The following is a 23,904-nucleotide window of genomic DNA, read 5'->3' as shown; positions in this document are numbered from 1 at the left end:
TTCTTCCACTGTCAGCTCAGTGTAGTACTATTGATTATAATTTATTTGTTGAAACAACAACTGATCATTTTTACTCAGCGTTTATACAAGTTTTATGCATTATACAGAAACTCAAAAAACAATTCAACAACTATTGAATAAAATTTACGATATTTTGTTTTTTCAGCTTTATAATATATTTGTATCACTCGAATCGTGTTTGTTATAATCAGTCCATTTTGTAAATAATTCATACTGTGACATGAACAAAAATATTTATTTTTTTAAATGATAACCATGAAAATAATATGATTTATAATTTCTATAACTCACCGTTTTATAAAGATTTGTAGTAGATAACCCGTACGAGTAATTTTTGAACACTTGCAATAAATATTTATTTCCCGGCTTATTTATGTTGTCGGCTGCTATGTTTGTCTATATAAGCAGGCCATGTATATGCGAATATCGAATTAACAATCGTATATTTTTGGTCGTTATTAAAAGGACAGCACATTGAACATCATTTTAAGTTTACAACAATGATAATATATTGTGATAATTGTCGTGAACGAACAATATGCAACGTTCTAAGTGGGTCAGAAAGAGAAAAAAAATGCGCCGATATTGATCACAATATGCATTCATAATTTTAACGATAATTATTATAATATTTTAATCACCAAAAACTCCTATTATTTGTATATTATAAAATCAATGGTTATACGTAACTGCTCAATGTCGAATTGGTTTTCTTCAATGTCTGCTTAGTGTACCAAACAAAATAATCTCTCATTTGTGTTATATTTTCTTAACAGTCAACGGCTCCTACATTTTTATACAATATATACAGAAAAACCAGTAACTGATAAAACAATACTATATGTATGAAATATGATTTTTTCAAAAATAATCTTTTTAACATAACAATTAACAATTTTCTTGGGAAAACGTTAGTAAAGAGTATATTTGAAAAAACGAAATTTCGTAAGTTTTATTTAATAGTTGTTGAATTGTTTTTAGAGTTTCTGTATAATGCATAAAACTTGTATAAACGCTGGGTAAAAATGATCAGTTGTTGTATCAACAATTAAATTATAATCAATAGTACTACACTGAGCTGAAAGTGGAAGAACCCAATGCTGCATAATAGTTGATAATAGTTGATAATAGTTGTCACCATGAAAAGATTTATTCTAAATCGTGGGTCGTACGCTGTTATGCGGCATCGGATTCTTCCACTGTCAGCTCAGTGTAGTACTATTGATTATAATTTATTTGTTGAAACAACAACTGATCATTTTTACCCAGCGTTTATACAAGTATAATGCATTATACAGAAACTCAAAAAACAATTCAACAACTATTGAATAAAATTTACGAAATTTTGTTTTTTCAAGTATCCTATTTTCTAACGTGTTCCCAGAAAATTGTTAATTGTTATGTTAAAAAGAATATTTTTGAAAAATCATATTTCATACATATAGTATTGTTTTATTAGTTACTGGTTTTTCTGTATATTGCATAAAAATGTAGGAGCCGTTGACTGTTAAGAAAATATAACACAAATGAGAGATTGTTTTGTTTGGTACACTAAGCAGACATTGAAGAAAATCAATTCGACGTTGAACAGTTACGTATAACCATTGGTTTTATAATATACAAATAAGTTGGACCATAATAGTTTTGTTGACTAAAATTATGTTGTCATCGGATAGGTTCCATATAGATGACAGATTTTAATTATCAAAAACTCATGTGGTACAATTTATTTGTATATTATAAAATCAACAGTATGGATAAAAAATAATAAAATGAAATATGAATATTATGGTCGATGTTGGCGCATTTATTTTTATCTGAAGGTCCAAAACGAAACATGCAACATTTTACGATTACAAAAATGATTCATCGATCATTATTGTAAACACAAAATGTTCCATGTTGTTGTTTGGAATTTGGATCTTCAGATAAAAATAAATGCGCTGACGTCTATTTAATAACTTAACTAAAAATTTACGGTTATTAATTTAAAATTTGTACATCAGACCTGGTTGTGGTTATAGACGAATATATTTAACAAGCACAACAAAATAAGCGTTTCCACAGTTTGCGGCGTTTGGGCTTAGCCTCGGTGGATATCAGATCTGACATAGAACCCAAATGATCAGAGTTGGAGTGTTTCACGTCTGTTCCAACCGGGCCACTTATTTCTTCGACCGACAAAGCCGCTTTCTGCTGCAATTCGTCTGCACACCGGGGTGAATCCATCAATATCTGTTCGTGTGAGTTTGGAGTCAAACCGATATTAATTTTATCACCCACGGAATCCGTTTGCACATCTTGAATCAGCAGTGGAACCAAACACTCGTACGGTAGACCTTTAAGGTCACAGCCGGACTGTTGCACGTCTGTTTCAATTGGACCACTGAGCTCCTCTACTTTCAAGGTCGTTTGTGGCAGAAAATCCTCAGCAAATAGGGGTGAATCCGTTAATAACGGTTCCTCCAAAACTGGCTTCGAACCGATATCTATTTTATCACCCGCGGAATCTGTTTGCACATCGTGGATCAGCATTGACTCAGAACTCTTGTTCAGCGGATCTTCAACATGACAACGGAACGGTTGCACGTCTGTTTCGACCGGGTCATTGATCTCTTCTAGTTGTGAAGTCGTTTGTGGGTCTAAACGATCACAACCGGACTGTTGAACGTTGGTTTCAATCGAGTCGTTGAACTCTTCTACCCTCAAGGTCGTTTGCTGCAAAAAATCTTCAGTGAATTGGTGTGAAGCCGTTAACTCCGGTTCCACAATTTCTGGTAGCGAACCGAAATCTATTTTATCACCCGCGGAATTCGTCGGCTCGACGAGTATGCCGCAACTAGAACGCCGGACCTTTACATCACCACAACAAAACAACCGTCGGAAGAAACGCTTGGTTCTTTTCCAAACAGAACGGCCTTTTGGCTTGCCTACAGTGGTTATTGGATTTTCATCATCGAATCTCTGAATTATGGGTTCCTGTGGAAAAATAGTGTGTATTTTATGATGGTATTTATAGTAAAATCTAATATAACTTTATAATATGATATAATATAACAAATACCTCATCGAATTTGGGATTTGGCATCGAAACACAGCTTGAGGACTGTTGTACGTCGATAGCTGGCATTTTTACAGCTGGCCCATTTAACTCCTCGACCGGAAAACCTGTATTTGGCATTAAATCGTCAGCGGACCTGCATGTTTCAATTTTATTGGGTTCTGGTATCAAGGTGGAAGTCTGAAATACAATATCAGTTTCATCGTTATCCGAACCCAAATGTTTGGCGATGTCCGATATTGAATTTGAACGCCGATCTTCGAGGTCGCCGCAGAGACCAGCCGCTACGATTTCTCCGATCGGTCCATTTTCCAGCTTCGTTAGAGAACCGTCCATCAGGACAGTTTCAGTGGACACTATAATACTTTGCTCAGCAGTATTCGACATGATATAATATTGTTAGTAATAATATTATATTAACTGATTAATAAAGTATTACAATAGTATAGAATAATAATGAGACAAAATTAACTTTTATTTTTTGTTCACACGCTAAGACAGTCAAAAATATAATGAATCATGAAATGTAGACAAAATTATAAATTAAACAATATATTATTTTCAATGGCAACCAATTGATATGGATCTTAGAAACAATTATTTATTATAATATTAACCATCCATATGTTATAAATACGCGTAGTTTTTTTTTTTGCCCGCGGATGTTTTATGCACAGCTTGAGCTAATTAAAGCTAAAGTCATGAAATAAGTTTCTCCTTCTGCTTAATAGTGTGCTCTGCTAATAGCGAGCATTATATTGCTATCGTTCTTGCAGAAAAAATAAGTTTTTCAATTGTATAACGAATAGTGTGCTCTGCCTAATAGCCGCGAGCGAAGAAAATTCAAAATTGGCGTATTACTAGTAGCCATTCGTGTGTTATATAAATATTGCTAGGTATCGTAAAATATATTAATATATTAATTAATATTAAGTAAAATATTTTAGAGTTTGAGCAGAGCAAGGAATGTATTATGATTTTACCATGATGTGTTTTGTTTTTTTTTTTTTTTGTCAGTCATCACATTATAGGGGCAGTAAAAGTGCTTCGATTTTTTACTTCAGTAACTAATTCGATCAGAAAGTGAATCTAGTTTTACTTTGGGGAGTCTTAATAATTTTCTAAATAATCGGGATAAACAAACTGAAGATTAAGGGGAAAACGGAAATTTTAAGCACAATCAGTTTACGACAAAATCGATTTTGGTTTTTGATTTACATTAAAACAAATGACCATATAGATACATGAAATTTTCACCGAATGTTTATACAAGTATATTCTATCCACCATGCAACTTTCTAAAATTTTCGACTGAAGTTGAACTATTTATAGGTATATGCAATTTTCGATCATTATAAGTTTTTTTTTCTATAAATATCGATAAAAATGTATTTGTTGGGTAGAAAAGCTTGAAAATTTAATACAAGGCTTCTAACATATTGTAACAATAGCAGTTGAAAAATATTAAAAATACATATGCATGATTTTTTTTTATAAGCATTTAAAGTTAAATTTTTGACTAAATACGTAAAAATTACGGCAATTTTCAAATTACCTTAGATAGGAATTCATAAAAGTTTATCTTTTTAGATCTAAGATTTGAAAATTAAATACAAGGCTCCTAACATATTTTTACAATAGCGGTTGAAAAATAATAGTGTCAACAATCAGTGTTAGTAAAAGTCCAAACATTTTTACCAATGTTATTACTTATTATTATTATTTAAGTATATTAGGTAGGTACTACATATTAAATACATGACCTTATACTTTATGACTCAATAACAATAATTCGACATTTCGTAAAAGTATGGGCTCAGACGCTCAGTAAGGCACTTATTTCACGTCCATTATAATTTGTATTTTGTACACAGTCAAAATATGTTGGCAAAAGATTTACTATAAGTTCTGATGTGTCAACCACAATTTTTTTAACTAGGAAAAATGATTAGGCAAATAATGAATATGCTTATGTCGTAAGTGTAAAAGTGATATGGATTTGTATGCACGAAAGGAGAGGGGAAATTGAAAGGGGAGTTTAACGTTGTATATTTATACAGATTATATTCTTATAGCTTAATGTATCATATGATTGTAATGATTGATAATATAATGTAATTTTTTTAATATTATTAACTTCTGAGTCAGTATAGTGATTACAATATTGGTTTAATGTAAAGTCTAAAAGCCCCCTTTTCAGAATTTTATTTTTGTTTTCCTGTTTCATTTTGAACAATACAGTACATTTTTTAAACTTTTGGCTCAACAAAGTACAACTCGGTAAATTTTTCGGAAATAAATCACTTCCAATAAGTAATAAAATTAAGCAGTTATACTGTCCAAAAAGTATAGACAGATGAAACTGAAAGAAAAAAAGCATACATTAATTGATAAATTAATACTTTTATCGCTCCGCTCAGAATTTAAAAAAACCCGGGGTACCATATCAGTTTTCTTAAGGGCATGCAAACAATTAAAGAAATCAATTTTTTTTCATCTCCAAGCCAATCGTCATTAAAGTTTTCACACCTCAAAACTCCTTCCCTTAAGGCCTTTTAAATGGAACACATTAAAAAACAGCTACAAACTGATTTGTACTTGGTACCATCTAGAATAAATTTAAAAAGTCGAGAAGATGATGATTTTTACTGAATAATATTATATAAAAATGCACAATAAATTTATTTATTTAATTAAAAGATGATTCAATTGGTTTTTTTAATTTAGTGTAGGTTGTTGGTGGCCGTTTTAATGAATTTTAGTATGGTGTATATTGTTTACCGTTACAACAATAATCATAAGGGACATTTAGTTATAATGTAAATTGATATAGGTAATGTTTAAAAATAAAAGTTGAACAATTTGAACATTAGTTGTAATTATAAACATTTTTATTCAATTTTTATACTTAAATCGTTATTGAAATTAAAAATACAATAATGTAACATGTAAGTATAACTTAGCAGGTATAGAGATGGTAGGTACTTAATAGAAAAAATAACTTAAACAATATCTATTAATAATACAAACATCAACCAATGAAATATTTCTCCTTACATACTATTTAATTTGGACAAAATTTGCATCATTATTATACTATAAATATTTTTATTAATATGTAATCCATTTATCAAACAACTATCCTCCATCTCACTTCCCGAGAATTTGCGCAGAAGACTCAAAAGACAGTGGCCTAGAGACCTACTCAAAAACTAAAAAAATTTTCAAAACAATAGGTACATAATACCTAAAAAAATACCTGGTCCGGTGGCACTGCTGAGTGCCTGTCCATAAACGCTACCTCCTGTTATAAATTCTTGCATCGAATTTACTTATTAATTATATTGTATAGATTGTAGATAAAATGTTTAATAAAATTAAAAATTAAAAAAATCATTGAAATTATTGATACTTATATTTTGTGTTATACTTGATAACTCAAAAATATATTACTACTAAGCACTAATAACCTATCTACCGAACATCTACAACAATTATCTTAACGAATTTGATTTTAGTTTACATATTGTACGAAATAATGTACTCGAAAAGTTTTTTAAAAAAAAGTGTATTCTTTAAAAATTAATAAATCCAAACTACAGCTATAGTCTGGTCATGAGACTCATGACACCAATAATATTAAACAGTCGACTTACAGGTAACTAGATAAGTAAGTATACCGATAGTTCTGATTCATGTCCCCTGAGTCGACTGCAACAGCTCGCGTGTCGCGACAGCTGCAATACTGCGTGGTGAGTGTTTTTATGGTTTATAATAATAATTATATATTTAATAATATGATGAACATGGACATAATATTATATATTAGGTAGTATACACTTCAGGTTGGTTAATAAGTAAATAACACACATGCAGGTTAACGTATAGGTTATAACCACCTACCTACCATAATATTATACAGAGTGATCATCGAACATGCTGCTATCTACACTTTATTTTTAAATACTTAGATCAAAGTACCGAATATTCAAATACCTATACTTATATTTTTATACTATTTACCAGAAGTATTCTTAGGTGACATAATAACTTATTTTATTCAAATCAAAATCAGCCTTTATTACCTTAAGACTTTTTTGAAAATGTGGACGTGTCTAAATAGACATTTTTAACGATTATTATTTCTGCTGAGCTGTTATATAAAATTTACGTACCTACCAAGGTTGATATATAATGGTTCAACATAAAATATAATAAGATGGGGTGTTTAATTTAATTATTACTTAGCTTTTAGTCATTATAATACATTGAAATTTTATTTACGAATTAAAAAATGTAATAAAAGTTACCACCATATCTTCTAAATCTATTATTTTTAATGATATTACCCTTGTAGTATTTAAAATTAATAACTCCGAAACCACTACTCACTTGAGATAAGAAATCAAAAAAATCATATTTTTACATAATATATAATAGTAGTCGCAGAAAAAAGAGTGGTTCTCATTTGAAAAATATCAGTTTGCGTACCGTGTTATAGAATACTCATATACGGTAGAGTATTTAAAAAAAATGTATATTTCAAAATTTTAAGATGAGAATTTGTCATTTGAATTTATAGATTTATCGTTAAAGTATAAACAAATAAGAGGATAAGCGTACCACTTAAGTAGTAAAAACCCTGCAAGTATTTTAAATTATACCTATGGTCTTAAAGACGTGACAGACGTGTACAGGTATACTTAAAAAATGCCAAAAATCAGGAGTCGAATAAAATCAATAATTGAAAAGTTACAAAAATATGACTGTTGAGATCATTACGTCATTTCGGTGAATCACTCTGTATAATCATCGACGGTCAGGTGTCGCGGCGGGGCGGGACCGGTCCTAGGCCGCGGCGCGTCGTTGCAGTCGTCGACGCGCAGACGATACTTAAGTACCGTGCAGCGAGTATTGTAGTGAACGATACTCGCCTCCATCCGGCAAGAATAACAAGAATGAAATACTAAATAGTAAATAGTGAACGCGTCGCGGTGCTCGGAGTGTGACGTGCGCACGTCGACGATTGCTCTTCGTTCGCGATACTATCGTAATAATTTTATGATAATATTATTCGTCTGTATTATAATATTATCATCATATCACGGTCGTTATTATAATATTTAGACGACACAACTATAATAATAATATAAAATATGTACAATAATTTATTTTCACATCGCGATACACAAAATTAATATTATATCACGCTGCAGTGCGGTTATAGCCACCGTCGATAATTTTTATTTTACCATTACCTATCTGCATATAGTGGATAAGTCATCATCATGTCCAGAAAACTCGAGAAATTCGTCGTGCTGTTCGATAACACCAACCTGTTGTATTTCCCGGGTCAGTTTCTCAGCGGCAGAGTGTTGGTGGAGCTCAAGGACGACACTCAGGCCTTGGGTAAATATAATAATATATGATGAATATAAGAATATAACATATTAATAGGTACTACTATAACAATACGACGAACAGACATCATCGTTGCAGACGAAATTTTTTTATTGTAACATAAAATGTACAATAGGTACACTATATAGTATATATTATAATCTGCAAGTAGACGCTATGCAATGATGACAATAAGTACCTATTTAATATTTATACGTCTTATGCATAATATAGTGCAGGTTGGCATACGGACGAGTCGTATGTCTTAATGTCTATATGATATTACCATCATTGGAACATGTTAAGTTTTAAAAAATACTTGATTCGTGATTTTATATTACAATTCAGATGAGTACAAAATAGTTAAAAATAATGCTCGAATAGTAAAGTATACAATACTTTATAACGGTATAAATTCTATGATGACGTATATATCAGCATTTACATGATATGTATATTAAATTATCCAATATTCATATTATTATAAAAACGTACCTATACATATAGTCAAATTGCGGTATCGGTGGAGCTCTCCACGAAGATTCATTTTCAATATTTTTTATTCATAATAAATCACCTACCTAATTGAAACGCATAAAATAAACTATGAATGACAATTATTATGAATAGAAATTACTTGTAGGTACAAACAACATACCTATAGGTGTAGCGTGTAGTCGTGTAGATACCTACTCATACACGATTTTTTCATCCAACGGAATTCATTTTTCGTCACTCTTCCAATGAAAATTTATTAAAATATAAAATATTACACATGAATCCATAATAAGTGTCTGTATACATAAAAAAAAATCTCTATAAGTGTAATATTATAATTTATAATAATATAACATGTGTTGTAACCATGAGTGAAAGTGTATAATATTATTATCCTACCGGTTGGCGGAGTAGGCGTAAAAAAACCTGCAGCTCGGCACACCGCACACGCCTCGTAGAGTCGTACCTGCATAATATATATTATATATATATACATGTGCACGGTACACAGGTACATGATATAATTTAAACGCATTATTGCGCGCGTCTTTGTTTTCACTATAGCAGTGTCGTACAATATACTGTATATAATATAGTCTTGTATAGTTGTATTATGTACCGTGATCGCGGAAACCGAACGTTTTGTCGGCGTGAAACTTTCGTTTTGTTTAGACTATATAGCTCATCATAGATATATTTATAGAAATTCTGCGCTTTCCGTAGAAAATGCACGAAATTTTACTCCTCACAGCTGTGTAATTCATGTTGAAACATATTTTATATAAATTATAATGTTATAATATACCACGTTTGAATTGTATAACAATTTATCTAAATGTGTTTGACATCTGATTTTTAGTTATGTATACAGTAGCAGGGTGGGTAAACATGCGATATAAGTATATTATATTACTATTATTATAAAGCTAATAACCTTAGTTGTTGAGGCTTTAAAGTAATAAAAAAAAAAAAAATTACTATTATTATACTATTGGCTATTGTTGGCTGTGGCCTGAGGGAAGCGTAGACCCGTAGACATTTAATAGGATCGAAAGGGAGATCACTATAATAGATATATAGATGAGACGTTTGTGAAAAAAATAGATTTCTGAAGCAGAAAATAAATTGTCGATGAATAAATTTGAAAATAATTCGTAGTATAACAGCTATAACGAGATCCTTATTCCTTAGAAATTGGAATACGGAAAACTAAATTTCGTACTTGAAATCTCTGCAGTAGGTGGCTCTTTAAAACGCGTATATTGCAGTGTTTACAATTTTTTACTAGATCCAAATACTGAAATACCTATACAGCCTTAAATGAAATCGATAAAGTAGTAAAGTTCCAAACTTTGTTTATAAAACGTGACCCATATATGTCACAAGCCAGTATGAGTACCTAGTAAAATTTAGTCGTAAAAGATCGTCAAGAGTACTCGAGTACCTACCTACTACCTAATATGCATAATATTATTACGTAGGTACAATGCCATTGAACTTGCCAAATTGTATGTATTTCACTCTCTCGCATTTAACTGCATACAATATAATATAGATGAATGATAACCTGAAATATAATATGATGCTTATTACTTCAAAAATTAATTTTCAATACCTTAATCGTTATCCAAGCTAATAATAATTTATTAAAAAAAAATAAACAAAACTCAAAAAGGTACTTATTTCTTTATCTATCATGCTTATCTCTACCGCTTTCCGAAATGTAGAGTAATTAAGTATTTAGTCCTGCATGGGGTGTGCATGAATTATTAAATAGTTATAGATACGTATATAATAATTAATAATATGTATTATACTGTGAATAAAAATTAATAATTTATTATAAATCTAATTAATAATTAACCTTAATGATGAGTATAATATATTTATAGATATACTATACAATAACATCAATCAGTACAAGTCTTTTTAAATCTATGAGCGGGAATATACAAGAAAAAAAATGTACAATTGAACAGTAAACACGCTTAATAGTTAATATTAAACTATATTATATTAACAAATGATACTTACATAGGTATTAATTCATATAGGTATTAAAAATAATCTATCGTACACGCCGTAGTTAATCCCTCTTAATATCATGTATATGCCTTTAATAGATTTTGTGAAATATCCTACCTGTGTCACAATAAGTTTTGAGGCGTGGTCATTAAATTGTGGGTTGATTTTTTTTTTTTGACCTTCATAAGTTCATAACCAAAACGATAACATGCCATTGAAGGTAGGTATAACGTGAAAATTGACAATGTTAATATTTCTGTCTTCTACAGGAATGTATTATTTCAACAGAAAAACCAGTGTAGAATTAGATTTTTAATTGCGAACATATGTAAATTGTAAACAAGAAATTATTAGATCAATAATTAATCATAATATAAAGTTTTAAATTGAGAATTATTAACTTACTATAGATTAGTTAATATTGGCTCTGGAAGTCGTTGAGGACCATAGAAATAGGATGGAGGTGGCTAAGAAGGCATTAGTCCCCCAGATTTCTGTCTATACGTATGAGAACTGAAAGATTTTTACTTAAAAAAAAGGCTATTATATAATATATACAGACCCCCATGGCCCCATATAAATTCATACGCTATGCCTATGAGGGTAATACTGGACAACTAATAAAACAATGATTGTATAATATTCAGCTGAAGGCAATTTTAATTTAAATGATAGATAAAAGATAATTAATAATACCTACTCTTTCTATAAATATTCCATATGAATATTATTAGGTACGATAAATTTAATAAAATTAACATGTTTGCTGATTAAAAGATAAAATATATAATGAATATGAATTTTTGATAAACATAATCCCATACGTCCTACCCACCTTAATAGATTGATTAAAATTAAAATTAAATTTTTAGATAAAAATATTATAATAGGTATTTAGTATTATATATAGACATCGACTGAATTCAGATTTAGGTAATATAACGTTAGCAGCATACCTATACTTATAATAGTATGATACTATGATGTACAACTTTATTGTGTCCGGCTGCTCCACAAATCCGTCTTTGCCGGGGATTTCTTGTAACATCGGTGAATTCGGTGACTAGATTAGTGTATATGTTATTATGTTGTAAATTTCAAACATTTGGAATTATTTTAATATAAAACCTATGTATCACAGTTTCACAGTGCTGTGTCCTAAATCAAGATATTTCGACATATTTTAATTGATGCGATTGTACTCAAGCAAGTTAGTGATAATTTTTAACTGAGTTATATTAAGTTAATGGAAAACATTTTAAAAAGTTTAAAGTTAATAGTTAATCTAATTCTTTTTTTTAACTCAGTTAAGTTAAAAGTTATATGAACATTTTCAATTAACTTTATTAACTTAAGTTAAGTTAAGTTATTTTTTTTTTTTATAATATCTATATAAATAATAAAAATCATAAATATTATTGACCACAGGAAATAGCCAATAGCTTTTCTATACATAGTATTGAATTAATAAAATTATGTAGTAGGTATGAAAAAAATACAAAATTGAAAATGCCGAAACAAATACAATCTTTTGATTTAAGAATACACTAATACAGACAAGTATTATACATTTTTTTTAAATTATTAAATAAAAATAACATGGTATTTAAGAATGTACTCTGAATACTTTTTCAGGAAACTAAAAGTCTAAAACTGTTAGAGAATAGGTATAGCCAACTTTATACTTCATTATATTTATTATTTAATTATTTATAAATTAACTTAACTTGAATTTGATTAAAAGTAACTCGTTATTTATTAAGTTTATATCAATTAAAATAAGTTAAGTTAAAAATTAAGTTTATGAAAATTAAATTTTAAAAAATTAAGTTATTAGTTAAAATTAACTTTTTAACGCGTTTATGCCCAGGCTTGATTGTATTTATATCTACCACCCGTTCATCCATGGCCAGTATACCCACTTATTAAATAGGTATTTTATTTTTATCAGAGATAATTCATCAATATATTGTTCTAAATACTTGAAATACTCGACCAAAGAGTAAACAAAATATGTAGGTTTTAAGCAGAACAAGGTAAAATAAAATATCTATACATTATTGCATCCATGACTCTGTAAACATGATGCAACATTATATTTTGTACGCAGCGACGTTTACAGTTTCACTTACTTTATTTATAATATTATTATTGTACCTCTATACCTATACAAACCTGGAATATAAGCCACAAAACGACCTTATTTTGAAATGTCAATTTATTTTCATTCGTTTCGAAGTTACTCCGCATCAATAATTAGCCGAAGCACTTACTTATCACCGAAAAACATCAGTACATAGTATATAATCATCGTACAATTATTATAATAATGGTAAGATTTAATATTTTAGTTGTTATAATAAGTATATCACCAAGTCGCGTGACTGCACGACCGTTTTGCAATGCTATTTGAGGATCATTAAAAATGTAACGGACCAATCAACGAGGATCCGTTAAATTCTCAATTGGTTTTGCAATACACAGATGCACAATAAATAATAATGTTATTACTACAGTAGTACAGTGAGTAATGAGTAAAGTGACCGCACTATATAATATGAACTGCAAGAACGTCTGAATAACATCATGACAAATGTTAGCAGTAATGATTCCCAGGGAAAAATGACCCCGTGAAAAAAAAACTATGGAAAATATAACTCCCTAATAAATAATAATAAAGGATATACGATATACCTAACCTGAGTCCAGAAAAAAATTATTCGTGACTAGATTTTAATGTTTTTTAGTTATCAAAAAAAGTATGCCGTTTTAAAATATTTCACATAAAGGCAGTTTTTCGTGGTTATTTTTTCAAGCAATATTATGTTTAACATATATATATATATATATAGACAACTTGTTATATAATTGCAATTTACAGGTATAATAAAATTATTGTATGCATAATTGTTTACCATATTTGAACTGAAACTAACTGAAAACTATCTAATTTAGATAGCTTTTTTCCAGTGAGCCAGTGACCATTATACTGATCACATTTATACATTTTTAGATTCTGAACGAAGTGATTATTGATTTTACAATGATGTGTGTTTTTTTTTTTTGTGTCTGTGTACACTGTACAGCATAACAAGTCGAAATAATGCTTCGATTTCAAACTTTAGGGGTGGTTTCCGATGTAAAAGTGAAGATCCTTGGTGCATTATAGAGGTCAAAAGTAAACATTTTCCAACAGTTTTCAAAAAAATCGAGAAAAACAAAAAAAAAAAATGACAGAAAAACGGGAATTTTTACGCAAAACCCGTTTTTGACCAAATCGATATTTTTATATGGTTGTTATTCAAAAACTAATCACTGTAAATACTTGAAATTTTCACCAAATGTTAATGTTAGTGATATCTATATACATTTTTGACTTTTTTTGAGTTATTTATAGACCACTGAAATTTTCGATTTTTTTGAGAATTTTTTTTGAAGTGTCGGTAAAAAAATGTTGGATGACCAAACTTTTTGACTAAACTTGAAAATTTAATACAATGTTCCTAATGAGTTGTTCTTATTGTAGCTAAAAAAAATTAAAAATCGTTAGTCACAATTTTTTTTAATAAGCGGTTACAGTTCAAAATTTTACGAAATCTGTCGAAAACGCGAAAATTTGCAAGTAATTTTGAAATTGAAAAATCATAAAAATTTTTGCGTTTATAACTAAGGATTAAAAATACAACACTAAGTTTTCCATAAGTTTTACTTCAAGTAGCTATAGAGAAAACTCGAAGCATCATTATAGGAAAAATTTTAAGTGCGTTTGAATTTTAAATTTTTACGAAATAGCGTAACGATAACGATTTATCCTCAAACGAATTGAAATATTTGTTATTATTCAAAAAGTATAAGTCGCAGATACTTGAAAATTTCACAAGTTATTTAGATTGGAATTTTCTTTACATGATTTAATTTTCAAAATATTTTGACTTTTTTTGAGATATTTATAGACGACTGAAATTTTCAATTTGTCTGAAAAATTTTTTGTTAAGTGTCGATAAAAATTTTTTGGCCCTATCAAAATACTTGAAAATTTAATACAAAGTTCCTCATAAGTTATACTTATAGTGATTAAAAAATTATAAAAATACATAGGCACGATTTTTTTTTATTAGCATTTGAAGTTCAAATATTGACTTAATAAAAAAGTTTTTCTTTTTAATTCTAAGATTTGAGAATTTAATACAAGGCTCATAATATATTTTTACAATAGCAGTTGAAAAATAAAATAAATGTATAGCCACAATTTTTTTTTTACATGTATTCAAATTTTAATTTTGACAACATACGTAAAAATCACAAAAATTCGTAAATTATTTTATCCTAGAAATTCATAAAAAAATTTCCTTTTATACCTAAGATTTGAAAATTTAATACAAGGCTACTAAAATATTTTTACAATAGCAGTTGAAAAATACAAGAAATGTATAGTCACATTTTTTTTTACAAGCATTTAAATTTTAATTTTGACAACATACGTAAAAATCACGTAAATTCGCAAATTATTATAAGCTAGAAATTCATAAAAATTTTTCTTTTTAAATCTAAGATTTGAAAATTTAATTCAAGATTCCTTACAAATTTGTCAATCTTTATCACAAAAAAAATGTCCACCGGAAATTCAAATTAAATTTTTATTTGCATTTGAATTTCAAATATTGACAATAATTCGTCAAAACCATGAATATTTGCAAATTATTTTGTAGTTCAAAATTCATAATATTGTTTATATTTATATCTAAGGTTATAAAATTTAACACCAAATTTTCCACAAGTCTTGGTTCAAATAGATATAGAGAAAATTTGAAGCGTCATTATAGGAAAAATGTTTTGAGCGTTCAAGTTTTAAATTTTTATGAAATCGCGTAAAGATAACGATGTATCCTCAAACCAGGTATTCGTATATCTATGATAATATAAGGTATTATGAATTATGATAACTACATGATAACTACACTAATTGATTAACCATGCCTTATGCAAAATGCGTCTTAATTGAAAAATAAAATATTTGTTTCAAAATATAATACATATATGACAATATTTAAGTATAATATATCCTAGACTGACAAATCATCTCCGTTCAGAATCGTTTTTCGTATACAATGATACCTATCATTGCATTCAAATTTAATCCCATCCATTACAGTAACCTACTGTACAGCAGAGCGACATCCACGACTTACCCGCTTTTTTTAAGGTTGGATATAACCTCGATTAGAGGTAGGTACTGCTAAATATTACAGCAGACTGATTTTGGCCTTTTGATTGAAATTGCATAAACGTGAAAATTAATGGATTACTGAAATACACATTATATGAGAATTATTCAAATTGTATTCCTTTCGGTAATACGCTGCACGCTCGCAACACACAAATTACATTATTTATTTTTAACGATGCGTCCAATTTTTTGTAAAGTTTAGTAATTTTAAACAGACCTTGTTTTCTTAAACAAGTGAAAAAATGATTTTTTTCTTATGACAAAATTGCAGACAAGGTTAGAGCTATTTTATGATATATACACAGCTGCAGGCGTCATGAGGCATGACGATTAGGTAGGTATACTTAAAAACCATATAAAGAATCACAAACAGTTTAATTCTAATAACATTGTTACCCAATATACCTCTAGTGTCAACGGGACAAGAAAAAATATTTTATTAAAGTAATAAAATAAATTACTAAAGATTATAAATGGTATTCAGTCATTTGCAGTGCTCGCAGTTTAAGGATTCACGGAACATCACCTCAGCGACTCGTCCGTGAGTCGTGACTAGATTCGATGAAATGAAATGCACAATTAACCTTATATAATATTATACACATAAATGTATTATGTCTAAATCACAAATTGTATAACTTAACAGTATAGGTAGGTATTCATAATTGAAACTATAAATTTGCTATGGTACAGTGCGTGCGCGCTGCCGGTCAGTCACTGCAGCGACGTAAACATTAATAATGTATATATATATATATATTATACTTATACCTATACAATAAATAATAATCATACTTTTATAGGTATATACTCGTCATACTTATTAAAAACCCGTCGATAGGATTAATCAGTCGGCATAATATCCTATAATATTTGATTTATTTATGTTATATAGGCTTACATTTCCACGTGATCGGAGAAGGGGTAGTGCGATTGAAAAGCAAACGGCGAGAGCGGATCTACGACAAAGAAAACTACATAGATTTTCGGATGAGACTGCTCGGAGAACCGGGTATGTGTAATTATTAATCATGCCATGATAAATTCCTCTACATTGTATGTGCAGGAAAAACAAAAAATATTGATTTAGCAAAGTTCTGTTGAATGCGATTCCATTTAGATATCGACACTATAATATAGACGTATAAAAACCATATAGGCTCTCTAAAACAGGGCGATGGACATATAACATTTTAGCCCACGTCCACCGAAATTTGTGAATTGCTACAAGAAAATTTATTTTTAGTCGTCCAACACATGGTTTCAGATTCTGTAGGGATAAGAAATAAAGAAACAAATTTAAAGTTAAGATTAAGTAAAATATTCTACACCACAATACCATATAAACTTATATTAAAGGTCCATCATATATGGTATAATATTATACAAAGTGATTCATTTAACGAAGAAAAAGCATTATAAAAAGAATCGACGTTCCTATAAAACCATTTTTTGAAAAATACTTTAGGTTGTTAAAAAATTTTATATATTTTGTACTATATTTTTGATCGTAATAATTTACGAAGTTTTTTGATTTTTCGAATCATAACTTATGTACGTTTTAAATTTCATGTTCCGAAACAGAATGTTAATATTGTAGTATCTTCTATTTAAATAAGATTCATGAGAATTAACTATTACATGCAGTTATATAGGTAAGAATTTAAACTTATAAGTTTAAATGATCGAAGTAGTGGACTAACATTATGTAGGGTACCACTACACCATTTACCTAAAATAAAAGTTAAAAATTCATAAACTACTCGTCAAAAATTTGATTTTACCAATAACGATTGGACACACATTGAATCATAATAGCCAATAGGTTTGTTAAAAAGGGTGTTTTTATAGATTCATATTTGGAGTCAATTATTGAGTCTTTATCAGAAGCCATTATTATTGTACCATGCACTCCAGTGGATTTAAAATGCGATACGTATCTTGGGGTGATAACGAATTAAAAATGTAACACGACTAAAAATAATGCGAAATAAAGTTAGTTTTTGAACTGCTGCAGAAGAGCGTTGAAAGAATCACGCGTAACTACTTAAACAAGAACGAGACAATATTATAGTATATAGGTATTAGGTATAGTCTGTGAAATAATAATAAGAGACACTCATATACATATATAATTTTAAGACGCCTAATAAGACGAAAATAAATAAATTCTCAAGTCCACCTACGGTCCAAAATACGCGTCGAGTGGCTGCCCAACCACGCAAACTTTGAAGGTTACTATAATATCATGTTACCATAATATAATATGTATTTGAAATGTCCTCTGCGCGTGTGATGTGTGCTGCAGGACAACCGCCAGTGATGCTGTCGCCGGGCATTCACAGTTTTCCGTTTAAGCTCGGCCTGCCGCCGGGACTGCCGTCCACGTTCCTGGGAAAGTCCGGTTGGGTCCAGTACTACTGTAAGGCGGCGCTCCGGGAACCCAACTCACTCACGCACAAGAACCAACAAGTTTTCATCGTCATGAACCCGATTGACCTCAACATGGAGCCGTCCATTTTATCTGTATAGTAAAACTTTATGTTACAAGCAATATAATAATAATAATAATATGCCTAAATATAATGTATTATGTACGGGAATGGACGTGCAGTTGAGCCCAAAACAAAATTTGTATTTTAAGGTTAATATACCATATTGCGCTTGTATTTAGATTACCCTAATAATGGCTACTTTCAGATATGAAAATACTGTCGTAGTTCAATCTAATCCCAAAAAATTAAAAACTCATTTGATCAATTGATTACTGGTTGTATAATAATATATTTTACATCAGTATCGTGGATTTTATGAAACACATAGGTACTAGCACATATTATATTGCAATAAATAGTATAGAACAAGATAAATAATATTTATTATATAATTACATTTTATCGTTTATTATAAGTTTTCCTTAAGTAAATTTTTTGAGCGCAATTGGTCTATCAACCCTGAAATGTATACGTTTGGTGGTGGATTCGGGAATTATGCATCGAGAACTTCATAGATGAGGTTGGGAGGACGACGGGGTGATAGCGGGCTGCGGGCTATGGCTACCCTTATGTTATTTTGTTACAAAACTCGAATAGCATTTTTTATTACCTATACATGAATGTGTAACGAATATTATTGTATATGTAATTACGATTTCGTAAAATATTTTATCGTATCTTCCAAAACGGAAAACAAAATGTTCCTGCAGCAAGTGACCGGATGGGTTTTGGGGGGATGAGTTGGTCTCCGTGTTTCCGCCACCGCCCCACCGGACAATCATCTAACGTCGCCGCACATTTTTTTATCGCACTAATGATGCGATTTTACGATAGTATATTACCTATCGGCCTAAGCAACGATGCACTTCGTGTTGTTTTGCAGGAACCGTTCCGGTGCGACATCGATCACAAACTGTCTAAAGCCATGTGCTTAGGATCCGGTTTAGTCGAGTGTCAGGTGTGTCTGGACAAGGGTGCCTATGTGCCAGGCGAGACCATTGAGATCACGGCCACGGTTACCAACAACAGCAAAGTTACCATTAAATCGACCAGAGCTACACTGACGGAGGTGAGCGTGAAAACATAAATCTAATACCTACATGGCTACACCAGTGGCGGTTTATCCCGAAGATGGGCCTGTGTGCAAAACTAAAAAAAGGCCCCCCTTTGTTTTTTTATTAAATAATATAGTTATAGATATATAAATTCAAATTTAAAGTAAGAATTTTTATTCTAAAATTATAAAATCTTATGCAAATCCACAAGGTACCTACTTTCCATTTTTATTAAAATTTCAATTACATAAGAAATAAGATGAAATTACGTCATACAAATAAAAAAGTTTTGTGGAACGTTGAACAATAATGGCCCCCCTCAAGCCGAGAGCCCGTGGCATTTGCACACATCGCACACAATATGTATGACACGCCACTGGGCTACACCCTCGTCATTCCGTCATTGAGAAAATCATTGAAATAAATACTAACCAAGATGTGGATAGTTTATAGTAAAATGATCGCAGTCTGCAGCCACATAGGTGGGTTGGTGAATTTTTCGGGCCCAGAAAATATGGATCAGACCATCCCATATACCGCAAATGTAACTCTCCCCCAAAAAAAAGGTCATTATTTTACTTAAATTTCGAAATTTGCTTGGTCACATAAGGTTAACCTATTCAAATTTGAACTTGAAGTTTACTCTTATTAAATTTTAAAATATATACAGAAAATATCCTTAAGTATTTTGTAACTAATAGACGTTCAATTTAAACTTTCATTTAATGTTCTAATACTTTTGTATAAATACTAAATACATTTTATTATTTCTCCTGCAACTGTTCATAATACATTCAATATTTACCTTGTCTTTACTGCATAAAAACGATTGACAGTTTTCTCCATAATCGTCCAAATCGTCAGTTTCTTGATTAGATAATTTAATAAAGTAATAATAATCAAATTTTTAATACATAAATATATTTTAATTAAAATAACTTTTATAATTAAGTATATTATGCACCCTTAATAACTTAGCTATTTACCAACACTTATTTTTCAATAGTTCAATTTTACTTGGTTAAAATCTATATTACTAAAAATATCTTTGTTCGAAGCCATAAGCATAAAAGCTTCCAATTATCTTTGTACATTAGTTTTCAATTTAATTTTTACAGTAACCAGTAACCATACTTCTGAAACCGACTCGGTAACTCGTTAATACCAAAAAGTTCAAAACCAAAATACATACAAAAAATTATGAGATAAAGTTATCAATGTCATCGTGTAACTATATAATTGAATCAGATCATAGAATATAAAATATGAATATCACAGATTTCTTAATAGTAGATACTACCATGATTTGAAGGGAAAATAACTATGAAATTTGTAACAATTTAAGATATTTAAAAATAATGCCTTCATAAATATTAATTTTTTAATATATTTTATGCTTAATTTACAAAAATATACGTATTATTTGTTTAATCGAATAAATATGATATTTAATCCAAAATCAATTATTAGGTCTGATCTTCGGCTACTCAAAATGGGGGGAGTCTAACTATAGTATTTGAAATACTTTGCAATTTTATTATAAAAGTAGGCAGATATAAAATATAGGCCGTTACTGTAACTAGTTACTTTTTAAATTCAACAAATATAACATAATTACTTCTGAAATATAAAACATATATTATTGAACCTAGGCGAAAATTCAAAGTTTTCGTTTATGAATTAGGTACAACTAAAAATAAAATTATGTTAGATTTTTTTCAAAAATCAAAATCGCAATAAGAATATTACCTATATATTCTTGTTTTTCATTTCTCTGAATATTACCTGTGACATTTTTTACTTCTTGTACACCTCCCAAATGTAGAAATTAGACTCAGTTCGCTACCAGAAACCACATTCAATATTACTGCAGATTGTCAATAATTTTTTTCGTTGTAAAAATTATTGATATTTAAATCTTGTAAAACCAATGATCCGCTCTGAATCTAAACATTTTGATAAGCCAATGGTATTGTAACATAAACAATGTTTTTTACTTATTCGCTATAAATCTAGAAGACATTAATACATATTGTTGAATGCGTAGGCGTATATAATATTATCGGGGGGGGGGGAGTGGGGGTTATAAATATAAATTAACATTTATTAAGTTTTTCTAATACTTTTTATACCAATTCTCGACTAAGGTTGGATATGTTTATTACATCCTGATAAAGGTAGGAAAGTTAATGGAAATATTTAACTAAAGTCAAGTTAAGAAGACACATGATCATTAAGTTAAAAGTTTAGAGTTAAGAAATTATAAATTCAACTCGATAAATTAAAAAAAAATATTAATAACTCATCATTCAAAATAAGTTAGGTAATATATATATATATATAGGTATATTTTTTTAATTAGTAAGTAAATTACATAAAAAGTGACTGTGTCTATCTAATCTAATAAAATATATCAATATATAAAATTATTTAATAAAGAAAAAGAAAATTCTGTGTGCATTATTATAGAATTAGATTTTGTTTATTTTATATTAAAATATACGTATAAACGAAAATTTTTAAATGTTTTAAATCGATGTATTATTTTTAAATCAGCTGTGAAAAGTTATTTCAACTGCCAATTATACTAGTGAAGTTCATAAGTTTATTATAAAATAAACTAACTATTCAAGTTTAAAAGTAAAAAAAAAAAAAATTGACTATTTTAAATTATTTTAACTTATTAACTAGTTATTAATGCCCAGCTTTGCATCATGAGCAACTAAACTTATATTTGTTAATTTGTTTATATTAAACATTTTAGACCATTCAGTATTTTGCCAAGAGTAAAATAATACAATCGGAGACCAGAGAATTGGCTTCGTTGAAAAGAGACAAAATCAGACCAAACGAAATGGACCAATGGCACAATGAACAACTTTACGTGCCACCACTGCCGCCTACTAACCTCCGTGGGTGTCATCTAATAAACATTCAATATGATATTTATGTAAGTGGAATCGTATTGTGAAAAAAGAATAATCAAGGTTAAATTTTTTTTTATCATGATTCATTAGTAAAAGTTTCTTTATAATCTGTTATACCCGTGCAAATAACGTAAAATCAAATTGCTATAACTCGGTCATTTTTTGACTTAGAAAAGAAATTCAACCACTAAACTTCATAAAAAAATACCAAAAAAAAAAAATTGTGGTCAAAAATGGATCATGCCATTTAAAAAAAAAAGTTATTGTGCGCATGCGCAAAGTTAAGTGTCAAAAAAATAGTCTAATTATTTGAAAATGTGTATAATAATGTTTATTAGTTAGCCGAAAAAGCAGAATTGAAATATATGAAGCCTGCACATAGTTATCGAGTGTTTCCACTTATCGTGATCACACTGTATAATTAATATAACAAATTATAAAAATAATATTACTAATCAATTTTTGTACATTTTTATAGTTCATTATATCTCCGAATAACATGGAAAAGGATGTAAAACTACAACTTCCTATTATGATGGGTACTTATCCGTTTAGAACAGAAAATGGATCATTTGATGGAAAACTTGGGACCCATTATCCATCGACATTGCCAATACTACGACCATGGTTGGAAGAAAAGACTTTTAAATGATTAAATTAACTATTGAAAATGATATGTATTAGTCAACTAACCAATTTTCTTATTACATTTGAAATTAATTAATATTTAATATATGTGAATTTGAATTAAACAATTTTATTTGTTTTACTTATTCCTAGTTTTTTTTAATTAACTTTGAACACTTTTGTCTCTGAAAGTATTGTTATCGAAACATAACTATTATGAATTTATTTTTAATATAATATTTAATAATGTGTAATTATTACCTACTGTATTATACAGATAAAATTATTTTATAATAACTTTGTACAAAATACAATAAATAAAAATTTTTTTTTAAAATCAATTTCTAGTTTCTACCAAACAAAAAAAATGTTTAAAATCCAACATTACTGTAGTGGTATTACCTGATAGGTAATTTAGTATTATGATATAATATCATTCAGACCCGTCCCGCTCCATTACACAGAAGTCAACCAAACGGATGTTGTCGTCCTCCTCTTCGTCAAATCTCGATAATACAAGTCTAAAGAAAAGCAAAACTTATGTGACGTCAAATCGGTTCGCTCCCCT

At 29.3% G+C, this 23,904-nt stretch overlaps 2 protein-coding genes across 2 annotated transcripts; one reads left to right on the top strand and one right to left on the bottom strand.

The window, feature by feature from the left end:
• Window positions 1-1,613: 1,613 nt before the first annotated feature.
• LOC149056595 (uncharacterized) lies at window positions 1,614-7,970 on the bottom strand. The gene is made up of 2 exons (XM_089222859.1): window positions 3,086-7,970; window positions 1,614-3,000 (listed from the first exon to the last, which is right to left on the bottom strand). Exons 1-2 carry the CDS (start codon window positions 3,467-3,469, stop codon window positions 2,056-2,058), a joined length of 1,329 nt encoding a protein of 442 aa, XP_089078985.1. The 5' UTR covers window positions 3,470-7,970; the 3' UTR covers window positions 1,614-2,055.
• Window positions 7,971-8,087: 117 nt separating this feature from the next.
• Window positions 8,088-23,677, top strand: Vdup1 (arrestin family protein Vdup1). Its single transcript, XM_015515874.2, has 6 exons — window positions 8,088-8,491; window positions 17,128-17,244; window positions 18,541-18,758; window positions 19,611-19,796; window positions 22,547-22,732; window positions 23,188-23,677. The coding sequence occupies exons 1-6, from the start codon at window positions 8,371-8,373 to the stop codon at window positions 23,359-23,361; spliced, it is 1,002 nt and encodes a 333-aa protein (XP_015371360.1). The 5' UTR covers window positions 8,088-8,370; the 3' UTR covers window positions 23,362-23,677.
• The last annotated feature ends 227 nt before the right edge of the window (window positions 23,678-23,904 follow it).

Source organism: Diuraphis noxia, unplaced genomic scaffold (assembly GCF_037042655.1).
Source record: "Diuraphis noxia isolate RWA-SAM2 unplaced genomic scaffold, SU_Dnox_SAM2 contig0003, whole genome shotgun sequence".
In the NCBI taxonomy this organism is placed as follows: Eukaryota; Metazoa; Arthropoda; class Insecta; order Hemiptera; family Aphididae; genus Diuraphis; species Diuraphis noxia.
The sequence above is the reverse complement of the archived record's forward strand: the minus strand, read 5'-3'. Positions and strand labels throughout refer to the sequence as shown.

Coding starts and splice junctions, on each gene's coding strand:
- LOC149056595 (XM_089222859.1), bottom strand. CDS start 3,469: ATGTCGAATACTGCTGAGCAAAGTATTATAGTGTCCACTGAAACTGTC. Junction 3,001..3,085: donor CAAATCCCAAATTCGATGAG/GTATTTGTTATA, acceptor ATTTTTCCACAG/GAACCCATAATTCAGAGATT.
- Vdup1 (XM_015515874.2), top strand. CDS start 8,371: ATGTCCAGAAAACTCGAGAAATTCGTCGTGCTGTTCGATAACACCAAC. Junction 19,797..22,546: donor CCAGAGCTACACTGACGGAG/GTGAGCGTGAAA, acceptor TAAACATTTTAG/ACCATTCAGTATTTTGCCAA. Junction 22,733..23,187: donor ACATTCAATATGATATTTAT/GTAAGTGGAATC, acceptor ACATTTTTATAG/TTCATTATATCTCCGAATAA.